The sequence below is a fragment of the Meleagris gallopavo genome, chromosome 5 (assembly GCF_000146605.3).
Source record: "Meleagris gallopavo isolate NT-WF06-2002-E0010 breed Aviagen turkey brand Nicholas breeding stock chromosome 5, Turkey_5.1, whole genome shotgun sequence".
Classification (NCBI taxonomy): Eukaryota; Metazoa; Chordata; class Aves; order Galliformes; family Phasianidae; genus Meleagris; species Meleagris gallopavo.
The window spans coordinates 5,517,566-5,540,123 of NC_015015.2; the positions used below are offsets into that span (position 1 = coordinate 5,517,566).

General features: G+C 41.8%; 3 protein-coding genes across 5 annotated transcripts; 2 read left to right on the forward strand and 1 right to left on the reverse strand.

Moving 5' to 3' along the window:
- Nucleotides 1-2,743: 2,743 nt before the first annotated feature.
- On the forward strand, nt 2,744-5,999 carry LOC100542222 (olfactory receptor-like protein COR6). Its single transcript, XM_019615308.1, is given in 3 exon segments — nt 2,744-3,169; nt 3,172-3,433; nt 4,894-5,999. Coding segments are annotated over 3 exon segments (939 nt in total). The 3' UTR covers nt 5,145-5,999.
- Nucleotides 6,000-6,103: 104 nt separating this feature from the next.
- Nucleotides 6,104-22,374, forward strand: DNAJC17 (DnaJ heat shock protein family (Hsp40) member C17). Its single transcript, XM_010710869.3, has 11 exons — nt 6,104-6,210; nt 7,817-7,886; nt 9,065-9,123; nt 10,387-10,474; nt 10,863-10,945; nt 11,340-11,436; nt 12,881-12,930; nt 13,433-13,510; nt 14,167-14,247; nt 15,020-15,148; nt 22,190-22,374. Exons 1-11 carry the CDS (start codon nt 6,133-6,135, stop codon nt 22,310-22,312), a joined length of 936 nt encoding a protein of 311 aa, XP_010709171.1. The 5' UTR covers nt 6,104-6,132; the 3' UTR covers nt 22,313-22,374.
- On the reverse strand, nt 18,543-20,551 carry C5H15orf62 (chromosome 5 C15orf62 homolog). Of its 3 annotated transcripts, XM_010710868.3 has the most exons (3): nt 20,382-20,551; nt 19,292-19,941; nt 18,543-19,161 (listed from the first exon to the last, which is right to left on the reverse strand). In XM_010710868.3, the coding sequence occupies exon 2, from the start codon at nt 19,822-19,824 to the stop codon at nt 19,294-19,296; it is 531 nt and encodes a 176-aa protein (XP_010709170.1). In that variant the 5' UTR covers nt 19,825-19,941; nt 20,382-20,551; the 3' UTR covers nt 18,543-19,161; nt 19,292-19,293. The 3 variants fall into 3 exon arrangements, with proteins under 3 accessions (XP_010709170.1, XP_010709169.1, XP_010709168.1); XM_010710867.3 differs by having other exon boundaries at nt 18,543-19,825; XM_010710866.3 differs by having other exon boundaries at nt 18,543-19,941.
- Nucleotides 22,375-22,558: the final 184 nt, after the last annotated feature.

Here is a 22,558-nt window from a genome sequence, read left to right on the forward strand (position 1 = left end):
CTAGCCATGAAGGTACCTTTCTGTGGGCAGACATAGGCTGTGATGGCATCCTTCAGAGGGAGATCTGATTCAGATCTGCAGTGCTGGAGTGTTTGGAAGTTCAGGATTGGCGAAAGAAGTGTTTCTGAGCCTTACAATCCAGGTACGTCCTTGCCAATTCTAGCACAGAGCTGCCATACAGACCTTGACAGGTCTCCTGCTCTGCGTGTCTGACAAACACATCCCAACAACCTCCTCTAAAAAATCCAGGTATGAATGCACAAGAAAGGCTGGAGAAAACAATCCTGTTCTTTGAATTTCACACCCAGAGGCCTCAAAACATTATTTTTTGTTTTCTTTTCTAAGTTGTGTGTTTCCATGTGAGCAAGATGGTCAGGTTAGCTTAAACCATTAAGAGCAATTGTTGTACACAAAAATAGGAATAGACACTGTGCCAGAGATTTAACGGAGCTTCAGAATTCTCCACTAATTACATTCAGTCTAAACATCTCAACTGCTTTTTTGTTAATGGAAAAAGACAGGACTCCCCAGAGGGTAATTCAGCCTACTGGTAGGCCTCCAGCTTGCTCACTCCCTTCACAACTGAGGATGAAATGAATTGGATAAGTAGTTGCTTCCATTGCTCTTGATCATGCATGGATTGCATGAGCACCCTAGTTGATTTGGAAGTCTGGATTACATTTAGACATGGAAATGATAACTGTCTGATTGCCTGGGAAAGTCTCCTCTGATCTAACAACGGACCCAGATGTCTAAAAATGTAGGTTATTTATGTATTTTGTATGAGTAGCTTCTGAACAAAATATAGGTTCAGTCATAAGAAGAGGGACCAGTTCTCATCTCCCAGACATGCTCAGCTTGATCATGGTTGACATCCAGCATGATTGACACCCATGCACTTGTCCATCATGGATCTCTGTTTTTCTTCTGTTTTTATTCCGAGGATATTAGTAAACTTCTCAGTGGAGAATAAGACTATTTCTTACTCAGCATGTCTTGCCAATTATTTCTCATATGTTGTGTTTCTGACCACATACAGAAGGATTTTTGCTGGCTACAATGACTTATGACCGCTGCGTCACTATATGTAGCCCACCGCTTTATACCACTCTTATGGCCAGGAGAGTCTGTGTTTGCCCGCTGGCTGGATCATACACAGGGGGACTCTGTAACTTATTGCTACTCATTATAACACTTGCGGCTTGCTGAAGTTGTCCTTTTGTGGCCCCAATATCATCAGCCCAATGCCAGGATGAATGGGGCTCTAGGCAGCCTGATCTGGTGGAAGTTAACCAGCCCACAGCGTGGGTTGGGGCTGGACGATCTTTAAGGTCACTTCTAACCCATCATTTCTCTAGTTCTATGCTTCTGTGATTTCACCAAAGACAAACTTTGATCCCAGCTACAAATCTGTAGCAAAGATCAGCTCAGAATAGAATGCAAAGAGAGATTTAGATGAGTGGACCATTTTGCTATAAGCTTCCAAACCTTTGTGCCATTACTAAGACTAGAGTACACTGTAACAGAACACTAACAGCATTAATCGGGTCAGCTAAATGTCATAACAAGCAACACCGTCAACTATCAGAAATACTGTAAGGCTTCTTAAGATGATGTTGTAATGTAATCACCTCATTTCTTCCAGGAGCTGAGAAGTACAGTAGCCATGCTTCTGTGATCTGGCTGTCAAATACATAAATGCTTTAGACGTTTTCAGAGTATATTAACAAAAAGATGCACCTAAATGCCTGCCTCCTGCCAATAAAAGTTAAAAATGAGAGGAAAATGGCAAGGCATAAATGAGCTGGACAACTCTTCCTGTTTCCTGTAAAAAATAGTTGTCTGAAAAGCATTTTGAAAGTTGTGTGTTGACGGCTTCATTCTATAGAACTATCATACACGTGCCTGAATTAAGTTTCAGTTACAAAGCTATGTCTCTGCATTAAGTGGAGTAAGACAGTGTAGAAGAAAATGACAAGCTTTATCTTCTTACCTTACTTTTACAATTGCTTTTTATCTATAACTGTGGACTTTCTGGGATTTTTCCCTTTCCAAACTGGATTGCTTGAACACTTCTCCTGTATGGCTAAAAGGAACAAGCAGAGGATAAGAACAGATATGGAAAAGCACTAGGCTTTAGGATCTGTCTTGACTTTGGGGTACATAGGCAAACATTGTAAGCATTATGCCCTCAGATTCTCATCTCAGATATATATCATAGAAGTGCATGGAGTAGATGTGATGCATTCCATGGTGCCTTACTTCTCTCTGCTACATATAAGAAGTCTACAGGTATTTACAGACCAGTAAAATTCATCTGCCACACACAGAGTGGGCCTTATATTTGATAGCAACTTAAATCATTTCTCTTGTAGGTTCTACTCGTGTCAACAAAAACACTTATGTCCTCACCCAAGAACATGATTAATCTGATGTCTCCACTCGCTGCAGAGAAAGAGAGCCCATGCAACTGAACTCCTAACAAACATCAAGATTTTGGATAGCTGGTTTGGGTGGAATAAATGAATGGGTAAATAAGATTTCATTATTTAGGTAGAGTTATTTCTCATAGCAAAATGCATTTTTGGAACTTGGGGTTTTCTCAAGTCTCTGCTGTGTGCCTGCTGTGATAATGGAGGCCAGTACTGCATGTTTCCTTACCCCAGTAATTTCTAAGCACTAACAAACCCTTTATCGTCTTTCCTATTTTTCTTGATGGGAGACAGCACACCAGCCAAGCCTGATGGCTTCAGAAAACTGCACAGCACCAACCACATTCATTCTGTCTGGATTGACAGACAATCCAAGGCTGCAGATGCCTCTCCTCGTGGTGTTTTTAGCCATCTACATCACCACTTTGATGACAAATCTGGGTCTCACTGCATTAATCAGCATAGACATCCAGCTTCAAACACCAATGTATATTTTCCTGCAAAATCTATCATTCACAGATGCTGCTTATTCTACAGTCATCACTCCCAAAATGTTGGCCACGTTTTTGGAAGAAACAAAAACAATTTCATATGGAGGTTGCATTCTGCAGTACTTTAGCTTTGTTTTGTTGTCAATCTCAGAGTGCCTGCTGCTAGCTGTGATGGCATATGACCGGTATGTGGCCATCTGTAAACCTCTGCTTTATACTGTCATCATGACCAAGGCAGTCTGGCTGGGAGGCTGGTGAAAGGTTTGTACTTCTTGGCCTTCCTCAACTCTCTGATGCACACCAGTGGCTTGCTAAAACTATCCTTTTGCTCTTCAAATGTGCTAAACCATTTCTTCTGTGATATCAGCCCACTCTTCCTGATTTCTTCTTCCAGTACCGCTCTCAATGAGCTGCTGGTTTTCATTTTTGGCAGCTTGTTTATGGTGATCAATATAATTTCCACCCTTATCTCATATATTTTCATTATTCTGACTGTGCTGAGGATCCGCTCCAAGGAGAGCAAATACAAAACTTTTTCCACCTGCACCTCTCACCTGATGGCTGTCTCTTTGTTCCATGGAACTGCCATCTTCATGTACTTGCGACCTGTCAAGAGCTTCTCTCTGGACAAGGACAAAGTTGTATCTTTGTTCTACACTGTGGTGATCCCTATGCTGAACCCCTTCATCTACAGCTGGAGGAACAAAGAGGTAAAGGATGCTCTACGCAGAGTCATAGCCACTAACATCTGGCTTTACTGAAACTTAGGCTGTCTAGTGAGATCCCATTCTCATTTTTAAGGCATGATTCACAGAAAAGTCTAAATAAGAAACCACTTAAGCACATATTCAGTTTTATATTTCCACCCAGATGCAATGGCAAATACATTTTATCTGTATTTAAGTGCTATTTTGAAGAGAGTATTTCCTAGTCTGAAATTTATTGTATGTGGAACAGCATTCATTTTCCTTAACCTATGTCAAAACATGTGAAAGCAACTTCAGTATATGTTGTAAAATGTTACCAAGATTTACTTAAAGGTTAAAATTGCAGAGAAGAATGCAGCAGTCAGGCATGAGTTATAGAAACAACTGATTATTAAGAAAGTAAATAAAATTTTTTTTTGGTTTTCATAAGATCATTTATGAGTAACAAGAAAATATTCTGTGTGGATTAGTTGGTAATTGCTCTGGTTGAAAAGTAAATGCAAAGAGTGAAGGATTAGGAGCTTTAATTTTGTCTTTGTACCTTTTGCATTAGCAGAGCTGCTTTTCACTATGACAGCAATAATAGTAACAATAATAAAAATAGTATGGATGGCAGAAGCACAATTCATTTACGTTGTCCAGGTATAAATGGGAAGCCAGGTTTGCCAGCTTGCTTTGTACATCTTAGATTTGCAATGACTTGCAGGTCTGAAAGCACATCCCCAGGTCAAAGAGCTGTTGCAACAACAAATTGAGTCTTCTATATGTATTTCCAAAGATACAGTCTAAGAGGGATGGTGGAAGATACTTCAGAGGCCAACTCTTAGTGAATCCAATGATTTAACTGGTTGGAACAAGAGAAGGCAGATGAAGAATGAGACTCAGGGAAAAAAAATTCTCCTGTCCCATGTTAACAATTCTGCAAGCAGTTTCATTTGAGATAATTCTACACGCCTGGGGTTCTAGAGGCATTGCAAGTCTTTCCATTTAGCAGATGCACAAGAAGCAGGAGCCATGTATCCATGTATAAGCCAGAGATTTCTAATCAGAAGGACTTAGTTGTATATGCTTTACTGAAGATGTGGAATCTGAAGGTATTTCTGACCAGAGCTTTCCATGCCTCTGTGTTTGCTTATGTACTTCAAACTGGATTAATATCACACCCCAATATAAGACTGCCTCGAAGATCAATGAACACTAGAATCATAGAATTACAGAATTATCCCAAGGTGGAAGGGATATATGCTCATGTATATGCTCTTCCAGATGATGGCGGGAAGAAAATCTTCCACACCTGTGCCTCTCACCTGACAGTCATCACCATTTTCTTTGGAGCCCTTACTTTTAGCTACATCCAGCCCAGCTCCAGCTACTCAGTGGAGCAGGAGAAAATCTCAGCAGTCTTCTACACGCTCTTGGTCCCCATGCTGAACCCCTTGATCTACAGCTTGAGAAACAGGAAAGTGAGGAGCAGCTTCAGAAGGACATTTAGGGTGAGAGAGCTTTTCCACTAATCACTGCAAGCACCTTGCAAAATGCAAAGACAAAGCTGAGAGAAAGGACTTTGGGGTCATGGCTCTAAATCTCAAAATTGAATAGGAACATGTAAATGGTATGCATAGTGTTATCACATATACTGTTCTTTTGTGGCATGCCAATGCCATTCAACTAAAGCTGTTGTTTCATATTGTGTTGTCATTCATACTGTAAATTGAAATGAATGTGTTAAAATGGTCACAAGCCCCTTGTAAAATAATTGCTATTAAAAAGTTGTTTGTGTACATCTCAACTTTTTGTGGAAAGCTTAATGGCTTTCATAGGAATAGATGAAAGTGCATTGTGTTGAAGGAGGTCTCATCCATGCATTGAAGTGTTCTACCTTCATGTGAGAATCTAGCCAATGTTATCTGCCAACGTTATTAGCAGACTACAGGAATTGCTGTGCAATGAGGCATGCTGGCCAGAGAGAACACTCAGTTTGAACAAACGTGCACAGAAACATTTATTTCAGATGCTTCTGCTGAGTTCCAGCTCAGTCCCTGGAACACCGGTCACACTTTGAGAACGAGCACATTGTGAGCTCCCACCCGAGGGGACACTCGCCTGCTTCTTAAGGCTAGTGCTTTCTTACGTTTCTTGTGGGTTTGTTTTTTATTTCCCACCCCACAAATCTGTACAGTAAGCTGCTAGGACGTCATGGAACAGAATCAGCCGCCCCCCACAGGAGGCCAGCCTCTCAGCGCCGTTCCGACGGGAGCTGCAGCTTCCCTGCCGCCCTGTTCCCCGGCAGCAGCCACCGTGGAACTACACCCCCAGCATGCCTCGCGCCCCGCTCTGCACTTTGGGAGCGGACCTGTTGCCGCGGAGCATTCTGGTACGTGTAGTCAATGTCCCCGACTCCTACTGGTCTTGAGCGGGGGGAGGCGGTGAGGAAGGACTCCGTTTCCCGGCAGGCAAGGCGGGCCCAGCAGGCGGCGCGGGCCGAAGCCGCTCGGCGACGAAATGGCGGTTGATAAGGACCTGCTGGAGTTGGATCTGTACGGCCTGCTGGGGGTCGGTGAGAAGGCGTCGGAGAAGGAGGTCAGAGCTGTATTGCCTTACTTTACCCTTCTCTTTTCTCGCCTCAAACCTGTGGGGACAGATCTTGGTTTGGGAAGGGTGACATCAGTAGAACTGAACTGCAAAAGTGTTCCCAGCCATTTCCCTTCATTAAGCCCTCGGAGCTCCGCAGTGTCTAGCAGAAATCCAGTGACTAGAGGGCGATTTAGGTACCTGGCATCATAAGTCATCACGTTAATTTTGTGGGTTTGGAATGGCGTCTTTATATTTTCTCTTTAATAGTTAGGTCGATGCTAATTGCCCCAATGACTGACAGGACTGAGCTGGGAAAGTAGCCCGGTGGAGGGGAAGAAGGCTCTAGCACCTGAACGTAGTTAAAATAACAATTTTGTTTCCCCCACTTAGGCTTTTTCTTTGTTCTTTCAAGTGCAGCAGGTAAATCGTGGAAGCCAAGGACAGTGTGTAACCAGCAAATGTGTTGCCTTGATGTAAGCATGTCAGATACAGTTCACAGGGATCAATGAGGCGAAGGACTTTGCTGTTGAGATGATTCCTGGGATGGGAAAAAAGGATGAGGAAGTGGTGAAGTGGGTGTTACACTGTGACTTAAATTGACAAGTGCTATGTAGAGTGCTGGTCCTTGATATAAAATACTTGAAGCAACGCAAAGCCCACTTGTATTCAGAGGTGCTTTGCCAGAAGAGACGAACAAAGGGAAGCAAGGGTTACTCCAGTAACTGTTTATATGGCATGTTGAGGAGATGTAACTCTCTTTGCTGGGGTCTTATAGAAGCCGTCTCTGCTTATGGAAGAGACGGAGTGATGTATGCTAGGCTTCAGCTGCATTCTCCTTTCATCTGTTTTATCCACCAGGTGGTGCTCAGCCACCACTTATTCCATCCCATCTGAAAATTCTGTTTGGCATGCGTTTTCTTGCATGTAGATGTTCTGCTGAGGAAGGAAACTCATATTATAAAAACTTTACTAGTGACTTATTCCATAAAGTCTTTTTCTCTGAAGTGTAGAAGTGATTAAACAGTCTTTGGTCAGAAAATCTTCACCTTGCCAAGTTCAGTTGTTGCGCAGTGAACTATATTATCTCTTTATCAAATAATTGTAAAGAGTAGAGCATCTCTTTGGCTAGAAAACTGCATCTGTGAATCAGACTTGACTTTGATGATCATGAGATTACGTTGCTGTAATACAGTGTAAAACTTCAAGCTTCAAAAAACTGAAAACTCATTCAAAATGTGGCTGCCTGCCTACTATGTATCCTGGCCTCAGATGCTTATTCTTGTAGTACAGTGTGATTAAAAAGGGCAGATTGCTTCACTGAGTAGACTAGTGGAAGATATTCTAACACGATGTACTAATGGTGCTGTCAGCACTCTAGAAGTGGACTTTTCTATGAGGCATGGGGAGTATGCAGTAACATAAGTGAATGTTGGTTCAACCAAGTCTTCTGCTTATGAGAAATGTGGTTTAAACTAAACAAAACAAAGAACAACAAACATCCACTGAGTTGTAACTTTCTTGTTCCTATAGTGTTCCTTTTTTTTTTTTTACCAAGTTGCATTTGTCAGCATGGACTAAATGAAAAAAACTGACAGATCTCTGACTCTTGTAGATTAAGAAAGCGTACCGCCAGAAGGCTCTGACTTGTCACCCAGATAAGAACCCAGATAATCCCCAAGCAGGTGAGATAGAACTGTATGGCTGCAAGCTACTCTTGTTTGTTTTTCACACATACAGACTCCTGGAAGTGTCTCTATTTAACTTCAGGTCTGTCTTTTTATGCAATTAGAATGCCTCGATTTGTGTTATGTGATGTACACATATGCAAGACATGGAGTTACTTGCATCACTATTAACCAGCTCTGTTTTTTAAAGTTGAGTGCATGCATATTGATTTTAAAAAAATAAGAGTGTTATGTCAGTACTGAAATTTTGTTTGCACCTCCCCATATCCCTCAACTAATACCTGAATCATAGAACTGTGGCTCTTCTAAATGTTTACTGGTAGATCAGTATCTTAATTAATACCTCTCACAGTCAAAACTTCAATAACAAGCTTATAAATCAGTATTTTATATCACCATTACCCAATATTGTCTGTTAGCCTAAACACTGTAGAACTGAGTATATCCAAAATATAGCAAGATCTGTTCTTTTTACACCTGTCCCGTTTAAGTTTTGTAGCTATTGGTAGCAAAGAATAGTGGTGGTAACTGAAAGGACATTGCTCCTCAATGACTTCTCACAATATTATTCTGTGTCTTCCATTTTCCTGATTGATAGGTTGCAGTCTTAAAGTTTTGTAGCTGTGTTATGGGAATTGTCACTATGAATAAAAAAGATCTTTAGCAGAAATGAGAATAGAGCTGGAGGTTTTGATGTATGCAGAAGGCTGGGAGGTGGTCTGAAGTGTGTGAAGAGGCCTCCAATTCATATGTGTATCCCTCCAGTAAGTGGGTCAGCAAAACTGATGTAAAAGGGGAATTTTGTAGCTCAGACTAAAAAGCTGTTAATGAGATGGAGAAGTTTTTTGTAACACTCAGACTAACTGCAGGTCGAGGAATTCCAAGCCTGTAAATCAGTTCTATTAAAGAAACCTTGCAAACATGATCTTTAAAAATAAAATGTCTGTTGTTTTTGTTTCTTGATCTACACTGAAGTCTATATAACAAATGTTCTTTCAACTGTAACTATATTTTGCAGATTTTGTTTATAAATTTGGCTTCAAAATGCTTTGGAAGGATTATTTTTCTTTCTGATGTTCTGCAGGTCTCTTTCAGAAGAGGTTGTGTTTTCTGATTGATCTCCAGGCCACTAGCGTGGTTTTCTGCATCTTACCCTTTTTTCTTCTAATTCCCAGCGGAAGTCTTCCACCAGCTGTCTCAGGCCTTAGCTGTTCTGACAGATGCAGCAGCAAGGGTAAGGATGCCTATCCCTTGTTTATATTGGGACTGTATGGTGTTACTCTGCATGCTGGAGAAGTAGAAACTCTCATCCTGTCTGGCCTGATCTCTTCTCCAGTTGAGCCTCTGTTAATGCAAGTCTTGTCTGTTATTCCCTGTAATCCTCCATGAGATGAAATAGCAGGTGCTAGATAAGAGCTTTGATAAATGTTTTTTCTGATCTGATGTAGCTCAGTTTGCACTGAGTGTGAGATAATGTCTTTAATAACATTCTCAGTTAGGTTCTATCTCATTTAAAAAATAACCACCAGTGATTGGTTCAGTTTCTGTGGCAGCAGTGCATTTGAGATTCCCTTGAAATCAAGATGTGACAAGTAAATAGTATCTAGACACGATCACTAAGGCTCAGAACCCTTCTCTCAGTGGGGCACGAGGCTTGTGAACAGAAAAGCTGAGTCGTAGTTGTGATCTCTGTCCTTTTGCTGCAGAAGCTTTCCAGGCTGCCAGATGTAGCTCAGGCTTCCTGAAGGAAGTGGTTGAGTGCCTTCTGCAAGGCCTGAGAGTATTACATGCTTTTCCTGTGAAAAGCAGGAATAAAAACAGCATGAAAGAGGGTCAGCATGAGCAAGTAATACCATCCAGATAAACTCAGGAGAGAAGGCATATTAAAATTTCAGATAAGATTTAAAAGCAAATGTTGGCAGAGATTGTAAAGGATAATGATATGAGGGATAATGGTAATGGTTTGAGCAGATGTCAGTGAAGTTGCTGGTTTACCCCAGTTCTTAAGTCACTAAGTGAATGTTGATGTGCTGTCACAGCTGAGGAATTCTGGTGTTCTTTGCTCTGATACATTTATGTGAATCAACCATCTGTCTTATCAGTAGATCTTTTATATAAAATAAACCTTTTTCATCATAGAAGTTTGTTCTAAATCAAACTTGATTTGTTTTTGGTGCCCCTAAATTTTCTTTTGACCTGTTCAGAGAAGAAAAACAGAATATTTTTCTCACCTCTAAAGATGGTTGAGATTTTTTTCTACAGTAAATTTCACAGTTACTCCTAGATTTCTTCACTCTTTCAGGCTCAATCTGGATATCCTTCTTGTGTTTTCAGGATATTTATGTTAACTCCAACATTTTAAAAGTGCAAGCGAGAAGTAGGAAATGTTTCACCTCTTCTTACTGTGTTTTGGTAGCTGACCTCCCTTCTACTCACAGCTTCACATTTTATCCCTTTTGCTTTACATAGTTATGCTGTTCTGTTGGTTTTTTGACAGGTGGCATATGACAAAGTGAGAAAAGCCAAAAAGCAAGCAGCAGAAAGGACACAAAAGCTTGATGAGAAGCGAAAGAAAGTAAAGCTTGGTAATGAAATCAAAACATAATTTTCTTTGGGCTTGGAGTCTTCATTAGCTGGGCGCTTACGTTTCTTTGATGCTGGAAGTCACCACAAATTGTTACATTGCTGTTCATCTGCTGTGGCCTTTTTTTTTTTTAAATATTGCCCATCCAGTACAATACAGGAGCCATGTGAAATCTCCAGTAGTCACAGCTAGGGATGATTCTGCTCTGGCAAGGAATTGGGGCTTTGATCCCATAATATATTGCTGTGTTTGAGCAGAGACAGAAGAGCTATTATGTCTCTACTTTGAGTTTGTTATAGATGTAGCCAAGTTCTGGATCATTACACCCACCTCTGGACAGGAGTGAAAATTCTTTTTGGTTTGTTTTAATTTTGTTTTTTTCTCTGCAGATCTTGAAGCCAGGGAACGAGAAGCCCAGACCCGTGATAATGAAGAGGAGGAGATCCGGATAACAAGGACCTTAGAACAAGAGGTAACAATCCATTTTTAGATTTGTATGCTGCGTCTGAGAATAACTGCTTAAAGTCATTCATAATGCAAACCATGTGAGTTGTGGCAACTCTGTGTAGCAGTCCCTCAGCCTTTGGATTAATGGGCTCTGTGAAAGAAGGGCATGCATGACAGTCTGGCAAATGTCAGTCCTGCTTTTTGGCATAGCAGAAAATAACTAATTGATATATGCTGGCTGGTAGGGGCTGTGTCATTAGGAACAGGAGGGTCTAAATATTAAATAAGCACTGGAGCTGGGACAGTGGGGCTAACGGAAGGCTTACATCAAAAGATGGGGCTAAGTTAGAAACTGTCTTTGGCAGTCTTCAGCTGGCATGAGTCAAGCATGTTCCAATGCTGTCTTACCTTTGCTCTAGATAATACGGTTGCGTGAAGAAGGCTCTCGTCAGCTTGAAGAGCAGCAGAGACTCATTCGAGAACAGATCCAACTTGAAAGGCAGCAGCGCATCCAAGGTGAGATAGGTGACTGAAGTGCTTAGCCAAACTAAGTACCCCTGGGTCTCCAACTTCTTTCTAGATGGAGCAGGGTTTGCATACAGATAAAGTCTTCTGATTTGGTCATCTTGCGACATATAGGATCCTATTAGACCTTTGTTGAGAATAAGACTAGCATTTCTATGAGGCTTTTTTCTTGTATGTGGCAGATTGCTCTTTAACATATTCTTGTTCCTCTCCAATAAAGATTCTGAAGTTTTGAATGTAGATGGCCTGATGAGGAGCCCCACAGCTGTGCTGGAAGGAAACCTAAAGTCTTACTTGTCCATCATAATTAAATCAGTCGGTGTTGCGCACAAAACAGGGACTGATTCAAGGTTGCAAAAAAAAAAGTTGCCATCAAAGTTACTACCTCTGTATCCCTTTGAAAGTTCTCAGTACCTATCACCCAGAAGAGATACTGTGAAGTTTGTATGGTGTACAGTTCCAGAGGTTTACTTACTGGAATTTGATTCTCATGTTTTTTAGGCATGTGCAGTCTTCATCCCAGGTTTGTACAAAGACTGAGGACAAATCTGTCAGAAGGAGCAACATGTTGAACAGGAAAACACCTGAATTTTGTGTTACTGTACAACATCAGCAAGTTATCATGTTTGAGATTATCTCCCTCTAATTCTTGGGGGCTGCTCACTAGCTGTAATTAGTCCCCTTCATACGGGACCAGATGAGATGTATCTAGAATCATAGAAGCTTAGCCTCTGGTATTCCTGAATCTCCTTCCTATCCACACGTCTCTCTAGAAATTTGCCTTTTCTAACATTCTGCATCTCTGTGGGTTTCAAATGTACAGTTCTATATTTCAGAAAGTTTTCTTCTACTTTTCAAAAGAAGATAGAGTGCTGTTTAGAATTTCAGTTAAACAGAAAAAATTAATGTCTCTTGCTTCCTACTGCGTTCGTTCTGGCTGAGAACTTAGAAGGTTTGTGGAACAGGAGCAGATCACTATTAAGCATTTCACTATTGAGTATTTAGTTGTAAGACCAGATTAAATTCTTGGGTTATGTCTTAATGTTGAGATTTTTTTTGTCCTCCCTTAGCTTTCCATGCTTGTTCCTACCAGTGCAGCCTATTGACAGGGAGAATCTAACAGATTTCCTTCTTGTGGTTTTCTTGTTTAGTAGTTTTCTACCCTTGATCATGGGATGTCTTGGAATCACGGAAGGGAAAGATACTGACATCCAATATTTACTTTACACTACAGGTTCTACTGATATTGTCATATAAGTCTTTTGGGGTGCTGAAATGATCAAGTGCAATAAAAATTGAGACATGCGCTTGCTGTTACCATAAATACATTTGCAGGGCAAATTTTGTGGTAGTGCTATTTAGCTGATGAATTTTCACCCATTCACCCATATTCTTGCATCTTTTTATTTTATTTTTTTTCCTCTACACTCTTTAGGCAACCGAGTAGGAAATGGAGCAGAAGGCAAAATAACTCCCAAACTCAAAGTAAGTCATCTCTTAGATCAGATAGAATGTTTGCAGGTCTGGAGGGCAGAAAGGACTCCTTTGCTGAGCTGGCATGCCCTTTTGTACAGTGGTGGTGAAGATCCTCTATTTAATGTATATCATGAAAGCTAACACCTCCCCATCCCTGCATCTAAAATATCCTTCTTCCCCTATTCTTTTCTTCTCTTACTTTCTCATGTAAACATTCGAGCCTGAAATTGAGTCATCTGTGCTTTAGGCACTGAGAAACATCTGCTTATTACCCTGATACAGCCATTAATATACCTTCAGGTACAGTTTTAACTCCTATGAGTCCTTCCTCACTGTTCTCAAAATAATTTGTTCCCTGTGCACACTGATGTTGAAGTTATTGTCTTGGCCATTCTGGAACTGTAGCTGTAAATAGCAAACTTGATTACTGTGCAGGTGGTGTGAGCTGTGTTCAGCATGGCAGCATGTTCAAAAATGTTGACAAAATTAACTTCTCACATTTATTTCCCAGCTAAAATGGAAATGCAGAAAAGAAGATGAGACAGGAGGGGGATACTCAAAAGAAGTTTTACTGCGGATCCTGCAGAAGGTACTGTCTGATGCTTTTCTGTTACTTGATGTTCCCCTGCTTTCAGTGCTATAAGAGAGGACAGTAAATTCTGGGAAGCCCCATTTTCTTTTCTTGTTGAGCCCTCTCATTCATGCTGTTTTCAGAGATCATCAACACAATCCATTTGTTATGAACTGTTCCTAGTTGCACGTTTGCCTCCTTCCTAGTAGAGATCCCCAGTGAAACAGCAACCACAAACTCTTCCCTGAGTAATTCATGTCCTTTATAAAGGTTAGACTGGCTATGTGATTATAATGTGCACTTTTACCTTTACTTAAAGCACTGTACGTTAACTTCTGTGGGGAGTTCAGAGGCAGGAACAGACAAGCCTTTGGTCAGATTAATCCCAGCATGTGGTCTTTGTTCAGATGAATATCTCCTGTAACTGAGTTGAACAGCCCTCTTACCTTGGGATTTGCTGGAAGCGAAGTTTGTAGTTATGTGCAGCCCCAGCACTGTTTCCTGGAGGGACAAATTATGACAGATTGGGATCAATGGAAGCATCGTGTAAGACAGAAGGGGTGACAGCTCAAGTCTCATGTCTGTGAAGACACGTTTTCCTTGCAGTCACGCCATAGGTGAACTTGACTTTTCTTCTGGGTCTGTAATTAACTTTTCTTTCTCTCTCCTAACAGTATGGCGACGTGCTAAATTTGTTGATCTCCAGTAGGAAGGCTGGAAGTGCAGTCGTGGAATTTGCTACTGTTAAAGCTGCTGTAAGTCTGGTGGAGACCACAGATGTGTACAGTGGAGAATGGGCAAGAAGGGGTGTTTCAGAAGGGAAGGGTTAGCTGTCTCACAGCCTAGAAATGCTGCCTTGTTATTAAGGCAGTGGAGAAGGGTAATGAGAGTCTAAAGGTACAGATGGATGAAGGGAGTGGCAAAGCTTGAGGCATAAACTCAGAGCAGATCACATAAACAAGTAGGCTGTGCATGTAAGCTTCTGAGGGAAGAGACACTGCTTTTAAGGGAAGACACCAAACTATTTAACCAGCTCTCACTGGAGGTGATGGGCTTAATGAATCTTAGAGATTATATCAAGCATTTGCAGTTTAAAAGAAATTAAAATGTCTTAACTCGTGATGACTTACAATAATTCATGTTCCTGTGGAAATAATCTGTATAGTAGCTACTGTAATGAAATAAACCTGTAATGTTAGTAGTTCCATCTGCTTAAATTTACAATAGTTTTGTTTCACTTAATCTATCCAAATAATTGCAAAAAATAATAATAATAATAATAATAATAAAACAACCAGAAACCCACAGCTATCTGTGCTCTGTTTATCAGAAATGCTGGCAGTGGTGTTTTATCCATCCTTGATGCAGAAATGAACCTTGAAGGGTGCTTCTCATGTAGGGCAGCTGTGAAATCTTCGTTGACCTTGATAACAGCCTGAGATAGAAAAATTCCTAGGATTGTGAGCTGGCTGTGAGGGAGTGTGACCCAAAATTCAGATGGTGATGATGGAATATTTTCATTGGTAGGAGATGGCTGTGAAGAATGAAGTTGGTCTGACAGATAATCCTCTAAAGATTTCCTGGCTGGAAGGCCGGCCCCAGAGCAATCCCAGCAGTGTCCATTGTGACAGCAGTGGTCAGCCTAGGACTTCACAGGTAAAGAGAGTATAGGCTGCTGTTATTTAAATCTGTTTCTATAGCAATCTAAATTAGGAGTGCTTTGCATATATGGTAGGATGCATTGATTCCTAGCGAAGCAAGAAAATAAACTGATAGTGAGATGACTGGCTTCCTGATGAACCTTTTTATGCTGAGTCAGTGACTTTTTTTTTTTTTAAAGGACTTTCTGTAGGTGTAGCAACACATTGAGGTACAAGCTACTTGAATGACTGGATGTTTGCACAATATCCCCCTCTTAAAAGTGAAAACCAAGGATGATCCTTGCTCGACACAAAGCCTCTAATTCCATTCTTCTGTGAATTTAGTCTTAGCATACTTCGACTGTGAAATCCTTTAGCAGATAGTTCACTGAAAGAGGTCTGGAACCTTTAGAGAGGTTTAGTTACTGCATTCAAAAGAGGGTGAAATTTCAGTGCTAAAACCAAACCTATATTCTTAGGGTCTGCAGGAGGGAAACTAAAATAATATCAACTTAAATATCCTTTTAAAGAGTCCTTATCTGTTTTGGTTCTTCTTTACCAGTGTTGGTACAGCTTGGTAGATGCTTCAAGTGCAAAGTGTTTGCCAACTTCTTGGTTATTCCACCAGATAATCAATCTGAAGCTGCTGCTATTGAATAGCGAGTTTTGCCTTTTATCTCTTTTGTGATTGGAATACAATATATAGTGGCTAAAACATAGAAAATGTCTCCTCTAATGTGCCATGCTACATGGAATTGTTTGCCAACAGTTACCCTGTACTCCTGTCACCTTTTTGGGGTGGGAACTGTGTCCACTTCTTTTAGAGCAGAACAATTCTGTGTTATAAAGCAAAGTGTAATATATCTCATGCTCTGCCTGTGTTCTGATTTGGTTAATTGTTTCTTTTCTGAGAGAAAATGTGAAGGGGCCTGAGATCCTCTGGCTATTTGAATTCCTGTTCAAGCTTCGTGTGACACTTCCTCTCTTCTCCTTCACTGCCTCATGCTGTACAGTTACCCTCAGTCCATGCATTTACAACCAAAATAATGTAGCAGTTTGTAAGATTGTTTAATACATTCTCTCCTGACTTCTGAAGTATTTTCTTCACATGTCAGAATACCTTGCTGCTATTCTAGTTCTGTTTTTTGTTTTATGTTCTCTTTCTGAGCAGCATGGCCTGAGCAGCATCACTTCCCAGACATTTCAAGCAATGGCAGTTTGAGCATCATAGCCCATAGCCATGTAGGTCTCCATGCACAATGTAGAATCAGTGAGTCCTGCAGACAGAGCAGATTCAAAAAGGTGGCCAAAGTGCTTTGGAAAAAAGCAGGATTCAGTTGAGCGTATTTGAGTATCCCTCACTAGCAGAGCACTAGAACTGGCTCTGGAGAGCTCATTCACACCTAAGAGAGGGAGAGGAAAGCCACTAGTGCAAAGGTTAGTAGTGTATTCTTACCTGTGTGTTTTCAGCTACTGAATATTGTTTGATTGAATTGATCTTGGCTTGTTTCCATGACCAAAGCTTGTTAATTTGAAACTGCAGTGTCTGCCTGCTGTGAAGGACTAGATGGTGGAGCAGCAGCAGCAAGGGAGGACAGACTAAAGCAGCAAATGGAGTTCATGCTGTGTGGAGCTGGTTACTCTGTTCGGTCCAGCACACCTTTATCAGTCCATTGTTGGATGTCAAAATGATGAGTTCTGGGCAGTGATTTGCAACCTTTTCCAAGAGCTGCACTTCTAATGCTTGTGTTCTTTCTACTGCTTTTATGTGTAAGCAGCAGCAATTTCTTTAATCACATTGCTGTCTTGCTGTCTAGGCTAAGATACCCAAGCTGCTCCGGTTTGTTTTAGTACTTGCTTCGTTAGGCCTTCCCAAAGTCCTGCTGCTGCTTCTGCATGGATGTTTCCAAAATGTACAACTCTTCCTTCCATTCTCTTAGCTGTTGTATCAGTCTTTGTTCTTAGCTCCTCAGTTCCAGTCTTCCAAATGAGGTTTTTCAGTTGTCAGTTGACATTGCCTCAGTTTACTACCTACCTTATCCCTTTCATACACAGTCTAGCTTTCCATCCATCAGGGGCTACGTTCGTTCTTTCAGGCTCATTCTGATTTTAAGCTGCCCTCACTTCCTCTTTGCTGTCTCTGGGCAGCTCCTATTTTTGTCTGATTCCACCTTCTGTTTGCTCCCACTCTGTGCAAATGCAGCTCCTTCCCAGCTCTGCTTCAGGAGAAAGCTGAAGCACTGTTCTCATGGCAACACACTCACTACCCATCCCGTCTGTGTTCCATGCGTGGGGTTGACAGCCAGGAGCTGCTCACCAAAACCCACAAATAATGGAGAACCACAGACAGGCTAGACCAGGACAGCTTTGGAAGCAGTTCCTAGGAGAAATCAAGGCTGACTGCTGAAAGATCATGCTGTGAGGAGGCATTAAGTTGCAAATTATGTACCTACACAGTTTTTGCTGACTTGTTTCATCCCACAGCAAAGAATGAGTGTTGTCCTTTCTAGAGAACAGGAGGGTTAAGCTTTACAAATTAGAAAACTACAAAAGCTGTGGTTTGATCACTGTTACTTTAGGATACTTGAGAGCAACAACCATTTGATAGCTGCAGCTCTGATTGGTTCAAAGCACACAAAGACTGTGTGGTGCTGTGAGGACTATTGCGTACACTATTTTTGTAATGTTTTGCCACTGCAGCAGCATAAAGTGCTTGCTCATGGGAAAGTCATCATTGCACCTGGTGGTGTCACCCTACATGTGTTCCCCATTCACTTTTGACCATCCATTCAGCCACAATAAAGTGCTGAGAAAAGCCTTCTGTCAGATATCCTCTTGCGAACTTTTCTAAGCTTTGAGGCTTCAGCAAATGTGATTCGTATTATCTGACTTCACCAGATTCACATCAGGTTGTCGGCTGAGTTCTGTGCCTTCTCTGGGATTGCATTTTGCTGCTTCCAAAGCTCATGTTTGTCTGGGTCCATGGGATTTTTGTGGGTTTTTTGTTTTTAGAAGAGCCTTAGTATCTTACCTAGCTATGAAAAAAAGATAAGACATTGATGACCCAGTAGGTTGTGCAGTGTCTTTTTAGCAGGGTAGTGCCTAATTGGTACTCAGCCTAGCAGAGCATTTTCCACTGTCCACCTCACAGAATGAAGAATTGTGTTCCTTTCTACACTGGGTCTTGGTCCTGATATGTCTGCTGCACTCTCCTTCTCAAGGGAAGATAGGGTACCAGCAGCTCTAGCCTTTTCCCAACCCAGAAAAGCAGAGCTGCTTTTCCCACCTTCATGTATGCCTCAGGTGGCAGAGAGGGTTGATCTTGGTCACTACAAGTAAGAGACCTATGCTCCTGCTACCTGGCCTTTGTTGTTTTGGCTTGCTACCAATGAAATGAGGCAACAAGGCACTTCCAGTCACAGAAACATTTATTCTTCCATGTCTGTACAGCTGATAGGTCAGTGCATGCTTCAAGCAGCAGTATCTAGAGGAATTTCTTCTGCTAGTAGGCTAAATAAACTGCTGTTCCTGTATTATGAGCTTATATAGATGGTTACCTGTTTCCAGGCTGCAAGTACCAACTGCATTTGAAATAGGAGGAAAAAAAAACAAAAAGGAAAAAAAAAAAACTACACATTGAAAAGAAATAAAGGGAGAGGAACAGCTTTGATTTTTCACATCCAAACATGCTGGGAGAAGAAACATCAGTTTCTATCTCTTGACCCTTGCCATAGCTATGGTTTTGAGATAGTAACACTGTCTCCTTACAAGCTGCCTGCTTATCCACGAATTATGTATGCCATACCCCTTTCTGTCCAAACTCTGCAGTGTCACAGCCACATCTCTAAAACAAGTCTTTAGTCAAACAATACCAATCTTCTGTGAGGAGAGATGCACAGTCAAGAGTGAGAAATTCCCAGTGTGGAGAATGGAAACTTGCCCACAAGGTTCCAGAAGACAGTGCTCTCATCTAGGCATGGAGCCTGTCAGCTCTGCTCCGAAGGACTTCTTGGCGAGGACAAGAACAGCCTGTGATGGGTAAGGCAACAACAATAAAACAGACCACGCGCAACAGGGGTACTACAGTATCCTTCTTCCTTTAGAACTAGAGAAACTGGCACCAGCAGTACGTAAGTGTGATACATTAAGTCATAAATACCTTCAAATGGCATAATCTCTTGGATTCTGTTTCCTGAGGGTCTGCAGAACATCCTCGAGAAGCGATAGCCCCAAATCCACTTTGAAGGACAGGAAAGGATCAGACAGGTCACAGAGAGTGGTGCCATTCTGGGAACCAGTCTCTGAGGTCACGCAGTCTGTAGCCTGGTCCTTGTGGAACTGAGTTTGAGTGGCTTTGTTGTATTGATGAGAAGCAGCAGAAAAGGAGACATCAGAGTGAGAATCCGTGTGGTCAATGATGTTAGGGCAGCTAGAGCTGTCCAGGTACAGCCGGGGTGGTTTAGGAGGTGCGTGTGCCTTGGCCAGGTTTTGCTCACTCTGACACGACAGGTAATCAGACTTGTCCTTCAGATCCCTCAAGCATTCCCTCTTCTGGCACTGTCCATCACTGTCCAGTGTGTGGCTGTTCTTGTTCAAGATAATGACCTGGTTGCCCAGCTTTTTGTGTCTCCTGAGTGAGAAACGTCTGAAGAACGTTGTGGACTTAATGGATCCTCTCCGCCAAGTATCCATCCTGATAAAAAGCAAAGAGAAAACTGCTGATTCTTCACAGTCAGGTGTTGAACTTCAGTCACAGGCTCAGAGCAAGTCGCACAACAGGAACAACCTCTTCCTTCCCTGTTCCTGTAGCTGGAAGGAAAACAGAGAGGCTGGTATTGCAGGAAATGCAAACTTCACACTACATCTCTGTATTAAGGAGCAGTTGACCCGTCTGATATATTAGGGAGTCTCGTTCAGTGGAGAAGGAATGGTGATGTCTGAGCTCGTTAAATCTGTGCCGCAGAAACAAGCTGATGAAGAATAGCAAAGGCACATAGTCACCATGAGAACAGATTTAATCTAGCATCCAGAACAGAAGGGCACTTTGGTACCATGGTAACCAGCCACCTTCATGGTGAAGGGCACAGTATAAAAATCTCAGTGGGTGGTTAGGAAGGGAGCCGGTGACTCAGTAACACTGAAGGAAACCAAAGAAATAGTTGAAAGTAAAATAATAAAAAAAAAAAAAGAAAACAAAACAACGATGTAGAAGATGAGCATTAGGAAAATGGAATGCAAAATAGACTTACGGTATGTCGGAGCTGCACCTGAGTCCAGCAGGCAGAGAGGAGAAACTGCTGAAGTACTGAGAGAATGGTGACCACCACGTTCTGAGATGCTGGAAGAAGAAAGTCCAGGGGCAATTCAGCCAGGTGGAACCTAGAGCAATAAAAATCCACAATGTTGCCTTCTCTTCATGTGCCTCTTGTCACTGCTTCCCAGGCTGCAGTTCCTTGTGCGTATGTATTTGTTTTGAGCCAAGCCCTTGCTGAGTCAGCCACGTCAGAAACTGGGTTTTACACTATTGGTAATTGCCAGGATTGCAGGAAGTAGGTGTGTAAAGTGGCAAAGCATCAGCCCACACTCTGCTTGAGGAGAAAGCAAGCTCCCTCGGAGACACGCACCCAGATTGCTTGAGAACCATCAACATGAACGTCAACTTGGAGCCCATCTTGAATCAGACTGCTTCTTCCCTACTGCTGCTTCTAATGGCTTGTTTTATCAGCAAGACTCCCATACAAGGCAGGAAATAATCTCTTGTCTGTTTTAAATTTAAATCCAGAGCGTGAGGTAGTGATTCAGGTTTGTATGGTGACTCATTTGCATGAGTCTCATGTAGCCTATTTCATTCAGCCAGGCAGATGACAGTAAATATCTGTGGTTAGTGGACAAGAACTTTGAAGAAACCTTGTTCTGCCACTGAAGGCTGATATAATCTGTTGCTTTCTCAGACACTGTGAAAATCTGTGCTGCACAGTACTGAAAGATTATTTCATTCATGCAGTTCCAAAGATACCAATTACAGCATATTAGTCTCTTTAATTCCCTACTCCAAGTTTCTTATCTACTGTGGGCTTCTATACTGTCCTCACAGCTAGGTGCTCTGCAGCTGGAGTAACTACTTTCCTTGCTCCGTTTTCCTGCAGAACTTTTGCTGGTCTACTGCCTTTCATCCCTCCTACTTTCTATTCAAGATACCCTTTAAATCACCACTAAATTTAGTTCCTGGGAAAATGAATGTGAGGTTTTTGTTTGTTTGTTTGTTTGTTTTGGTTGTTGTTTTGGATTTTTTTGTTCACTTTTTGTCAAGATGATCTTATTTCTGCCTAAACTATCAAGCAGATGAAATGGATGTTTCCAAGCACTGTGGCACTTAGAATACATCTGAAGTCAGTAAGGCCACCTACTAATACTAAATGACTTTGGAAAGGAGAATGGCAAAACTATCATTTTGCTCTGAGATAGCAGCTGTCATTTGCTGCCTACATTTATTAAGTAGTGTGCAATCACTACATAGCTGACGTGACAGTTACTACCACACACTGCAGAAAGGCTCAAAGAGCTTTTGGGAACTGAAACTCTTGTGCCAGGTTTCAGAACGTACCTGGTTTTCTTCTGTGCAGCTCCTCCCATAACTAAGTCACAAAGGTTTGGTTTTTGTGGCATTAGCCTTTATAATGAATGAAGTGTGTGCTGGACTTTGTGCATCAATGTTGTGCTTGCAGAGCAAGCTTCCAGAATAACCAACCATGACAAGGCAAGCCATGCTTCCCCATCCATCCTCGCTGTGAGAAGCAAGAGGTTATTTCAGCCACCCTGATGGTTCCATTCTTTGTCTCAGGACTAGTGCTGTCAAGGGTCAGCACTGGTTCCTATGAAGCCACCTACTTTCTGTAGGCAGTTTTCCCACCTTACCCAATTTCCCTGGAGTCATAGTCCTCTGAGCTGTCAGGAATGTGTGTTGTGAGCGTGGCTTAGGGAGAAGGGGACTGTGGGGAGTCAGTGACTTTGCAATGTGCACTATCCTTGACATGTTGCATTTGTTTTCTGCTCCTAGGCATCTGTGGTCTCTGAGCGGGATTATGAGAGCCTGGTGATGATGCGGATGCGCCAAGCAGCAGAGAGGCAGCAGCTGATTGCACAGCTCAAGCGGGAAGATGAAGAAGAGTCCCACACCTAGCATGAAAGTATGGCTTCTCCCCACCCCATCGTTCTTCGTTTCCAAAGCTGTTTCTTAAACTAAGGCAATAAAGCTCCTTTTTTAAAAAACTGTTGTAGGCACCTGCAAGCACTTTTCAGAGAACGGGGAAAGATGACTGCATAAGCTTCAGTGTTACCCTGTTAGCCTGTGTGCTCAGCATAGCTGTCCGATCAAAATTCAGGATTTGAGAGGTACTAAGAGAACAAACACCAAACTTCTAAAAGT